A 4822-nucleotide genomic window follows, 5' to 3' on the forward strand; every position below is an offset into this window, starting at 1 on the left:
CTCATGTTTTTAATTAATTCTGGCTGTATGTATTTTAACCTGTGCACTTTCAAGATTTAATGTAGTCATTACACATATACAGAAGGTGCATAGGCTACAAAATGACATTACTTTGAATAAGAACACAAAATAGCCTGCTAGACCAGGTGACATAGATGCTTGGCAAATTCAGCATGTCTTCAAACCAGAGAAAAATCTTTCCATAATGGTCCAGGTTAGAAGTCACCACTTCTACCATTATTGGGCTAATTTCTGCTGGTTACATCTTCTCTAAGAGGAATGTGTCTTTAGCTCTCCGTCAGGCTAAATTTGCACCAGAAACCATCTAAGACATTGCTTCAGCTCACGCCAATACTTCTTCATCTTGGCACTCACACAGCAGTGAAAGGCCATTGCCATGTGGGAATTGTCCTCTCCTGTAAGAGACCTTTCATACCCTGAGATATTGCTGTTTCTCCTGTACTCCTACCAACAAAAGCTCTTTCCACTAGTCTCCGTTTTAAGTAGTTTTCATACATACACAGAATTGAAAGACTATTTAGTGAAACAAACTCTCTTTTAAAACAATCTTAAATGCTCTAACTCTTCTTAATGTAACTTAGTATCAAAGAAAGGTACCAGACTGCCACTTTGTGCTATGAAACATTTTAAAAAGCAGAAACATTGTAATTCCTGATGAAATATTTAAATCCTACATCAGTAGTAATCGGGACACACTTTAGTCTCAAAGACTTTTTTTACCAAGGATTTCTGGATCAGGTCCATCATTTATTTCCTGCCTTGCTGTCACTCAGTCTTGAGCACTAAAGATATCTTCTATTTCATATCACTCAACCACACACTTCTGACGCCTAAATCTTTGGCAAAGGAATACTAACTAATGAAGCTAAACATATTTCTCTCAATGTTTTCTATAATGCAACAGTTTATAGAAGATTCTTCAGCAGAAGACAGCTTCTTGGTTATCAATTTAGTAAGTTGACCCTAAGAATATGGTTCAAGAAATTAATTCAGAATAATAAATATTAAAATATTGTTAAGGAGCTGTACCGTGGTAACTGTCCATTAAGTTCTCATTATTTCATATATGAAGGTTCTTGTGGTATTGTCTCATCTCATTATTCCCCAGGAGAAGAGATTCTTGGCGGTATTTGACATACATACAAACACATTAGTTTTACATATTCTGTCATTACAAACGTTTATCGAGCTGTGTTTTTTCTTGATTCAGAAGTCCATGACAAAGTGTATCTACCAACATGATTGTGCCAAAACTTGCCTGACAACTGCCACCAGAGGATCTCACCTGAAGCTGAACAGTTCCAGATTAGTCCTGGTGAAGTTCTGAAGGCACTTTTTATTTCAGTCTCATTAGGTAATCAGAAAATAAAGCTGATGTTGTAAAAATATAAGGCACAAATAACATATTCTCAATGTTAGAATGCAAAACTTAGCAAATTACTGATCAGGTTGTTCAGTTTGTTTGGCTACATAGATTCCAATTAAAAAAAAAAAAATAGGGAACTCATCGCAGTAAGAAATGTTATTATTTGAAAATAAATATGCCTAAACTCACTCTTACATGATGCCCAGTGATAGATAAGAAACCCTAAAGGTCACTGTCTACCAGGTACTTCTAAACACCGTTTTGTGCCAAGTATCTCTTTCCCTCTGCAGGACAGTGACTGCCATTTTGTTGTAGTGCCAGGGTAACATGTATGTCAGCCCCTAAATTCTGCAGTTTTACATTAAGTTGTCATTCGGGAAGCATGCTTTGGCTCTGCTGTGCCACAGACAACTTAGGCTGGGAGTGGCTGTTCGGGGCTGGCCCTGTGGCCTGGATCTCTCTGAGAAGGGGCATCACTAACACTGACTGCTGCCCACTTCTGCACAAATATACATCCCAGTCTCTAGAACTTGACCTGTATGTTCATTCCCAGTACTGGCACCATGCATTTCTCTTTTTTTCTCTCAGCTTCATGTGTAGGAAACAAAATACTGAAAATTTTAAAAACCCAAACCCAACCCACCAACCAAAGCCAAGAGGCACACCCGTCCGAAGCAGCTCGCGGGATTTTGAAGGTGTTTACCATGAGCAGCTCTCAGGTCACCGTGCGCTGAGCTCCGCTCGGCCGCCGCGATGGAGCCGGCCCCGGAGCCGGCCCGCCGCCTCAGCGGGAAATGGCGGGAAGGCGGCGGCCGCGCGGGGCACCCGCGGAAGGATCAAACGAGACCGACGCGGCGGGACCGTCCCTGCTGACCCCGGTGTGAACGTGTTTATTTCACGCTGCGGTCGCGGGTCGCTTTACAGAAACATCTCATGCTGGACCCCGCGCGGGGTCGAAGACGGAGGGGAACACGTGTATTCAAACGTAACTATTAAATAACCTGTACACAAAACTTCAGTCTGTTACCCTGAAAGCACCGAGGCCCGAGCCCCAGCACGGCCACACCGGCGCTGCCACCTCACCCCCGGGTGTCTATAAGGCTCGACCCCCGCGGCCGGACCGGACCGGCTCTGCTCTTGCCCCCTCAGCCGCGTCCAGGCGGGGCCGGGCGCCTGCCCCGGGGCTCTGTGAGGGTCCAGTCCCGGGCCTGAGGGTCCGCGGAGGCCGCCCCCAGCCGGGGTCCCGCTCGCCGTGCCCGGCGACAGTCCGAGAGCCGGCCGCCGGCCTCTCCCCGCCGCCGCCCTGCCCCCGGCGGCGAAACGCCCCCAGCCCGAGTCCCGCCGCGGCTCGGCTCGGCCCGCAGAGGCAGCAGCCGCCGGTGGTGGTCCCGGCGGTCACAGGTCGCGGCTGTCCTCCCTCTTGACGCCGTCCGCCACCGCCTTCAGTTTCTTGTTCTGGTGGGTCTTGACGTGCTTGGCCAGGTGGTCGCTGCGCATGAAGCGCTTCCCGCACTCGGGGCAGACGAAGCGCTTCTCGCCCGTGTGAGTCCGCAGGTGCCGCTGCAGCTCGTCGGAGCGGGTGAAGCTCTTCCCGCAGAAGAGCCAGTTGCAGACGAAGGGCCGCTCGCCCGTGTGCCAGCGCAGGTGCGCCTTCAGGTGCGAGGTCTTGCCGTACACCTTGCCGCAGCCGGGGATGTGGCAGATGTGCTGCTTCTTCTTGCCCGGCTCCGCCTCAGGGGCGCTGCCGGCGGCCGACTGGCAGTTGGGGCAGCGGCAGCGGCGGCACCTCCTGGCCGTGGCCGCCAGGGGAGACTTGGTCTGCAGCAGGGCGGCGATCTGCGTCTGGTACTGAGCGAAGTCCGAGTGCCCCAGCACCAGGCTCCGCGGCAGCGCCGCCGCCGCGGGGAAGCGGTGGCCGCAGCCGCCCGGGGCGCTGGCCTGCTGGATGCTCCACCATGGGATGTCCTCGGGAGGCGGGTTGGGTGACAGCTGCCGGCAGGGCTGGGCGGGCGGAAGCAGGTTGGAGTACCCGGGCGGCAGGGCGGCCTGCGCGGCGTAGGGGACGTAGGCGGGCGGGCAGCTGGACGGCAGGGCGGCCATGGAGGAGGGCAGCATCTTGACGGGGGAGAACTCGTAGGGATAGGAGGGGTCCGCCGGGGGGGTGAGGGGCAGTTCGTGAGAGCCCCCGAAGGAGGGCTGCAGGTGGTTCTTCTGAGGGGTCAACCCCAAGCTGGGATGCGGCGGCGGCAGCCCTCCCGGGGAGTGCGCTGGCATCTCGCCGCTCCACGGGTGGAAGATCCTAGAGGGGGATCCCAGCGTCGGGTCGTAGGAGACCGGCAGGAAATCCGAGGGCGCTGCGCCCGGCTGCCCGATCCGGCTACAAGTAGCGGCCAGAAGAGCCAGGGGCGAGTGCTTGGCCAAGTCTGGGGAGGCGCTGGGGGTGCGGTCCTGCGCAGGAACAGGAGGGAGGGGAGAAGGGAAGGAGGGAAGAGAGCGCGTTACTCGCCGCCCGCCGACACCGGCCTGCGAGAAACTTCGCTGCCCGTGCGAGGCTGGGGCCGCCCCGCCGCTCCCCGCACGGCCGCTAAACTTTCCAAAAACAATGCGCACCCAGAGGGCAGGACGGGCTCAGCGCCCCCCCCCGCCCCGCCCAGAGATCGGTCCCGCCTGTGGTCAGTGCCGCCGGCCCCGCCGTCCCTCCTGGGCCGGGGAAGCAGCCTCTGTGGGCAGGGAGGCAGCCCCCGCGCCCTCCACACCCCTTGCCACGGAGCACTGTCTGGAGTTAATCTGGCTGCTGGCGGGAGAGGGAAGTTGCCAGTCCGAGAAGCCCAAGCCCGGCCTCCTACCACCGCGGGGGTCCCCACCTACCTCTCCGGGCCGCCCGCCGGGTAAAGCCCCGGGAGGGAGGCGGCTGAAGCCAGCTGCCCCTCGCAATGCGGGTCACAACCGCGGGACTGGGCGCAGTTCGAGCAACACCGGGTGCGGGTACTGACCTGAAGGAAAGCCTGGAGGGAATCGTTCCGGAGGACAGCCACCGCGGCCATGGCTACTGCGCCCGGGGCGAAGTGAAGGCGCCGGGGCACTGCCGAGGCATGAGGACGCCGAGAGGAAGACGAGATGCTGCCCAGTTTCTTTCTCTCTCCCCCTCTCCCTCCCTTTCCTTCTGATCTCTTCGCCTCTGTGCGCGTCCCACCCCCCCCGCGCTGCGCGATCTCCGCGGACTGTCTGACTGCGCCAGGATCACCTCCAAGAATTTGATAAGGACTTTGCCGGGCCGCCAACCAGTCAGAGGGAAGATTTATGGCTTTGAAGTTTGCCGCTACCCAATCATCAAAGAATAGCGGCTCTTTCAGAAGCGAAAGCAAATCCTTTGAATCCACAAAGCTCCTATGGTGTGTTTGTTGGTCTGGATAAAAGAACTGATTATTAGGGGGG

The 4822-nt window shown here is 55.6% G+C and overlaps 1 protein-coding gene across 1 annotated transcript; it reads right to left on the reverse strand.

Annotated features, from left to right (window-relative positions):
* Positions 1-2701: 2701 nt before the first annotated feature.
* Positions 2702-4533, reverse strand: SP5 (Sp5 transcription factor). Its single transcript, XM_086896765.1, has 2 exons — positions 4381-4533; positions 2702-3835 (listed from the first exon to the last, which is right to left on the reverse strand). The coding sequence occupies exons 1-2, from the start codon at positions 4429-4431 to the stop codon at positions 2783-2785; spliced, it is 1104 nt and encodes a 367-aa protein (XP_086752891.1). The 5' UTR covers positions 4432-4533; the 3' UTR covers positions 2702-2782.
* Positions 4534-4822: the final 289 nt, after the last annotated feature.

This window comes from Cyanistes caeruleus, chromosome 7 (assembly GCF_971803275.1).
Source record: "Cyanistes caeruleus chromosome 7, bCyaCae1.hap1.1, whole genome shotgun sequence".
Lineage (NCBI taxonomy): Eukaryota > Metazoa > Chordata > Aves > Passeriformes > Paridae > Cyanistes > Cyanistes caeruleus.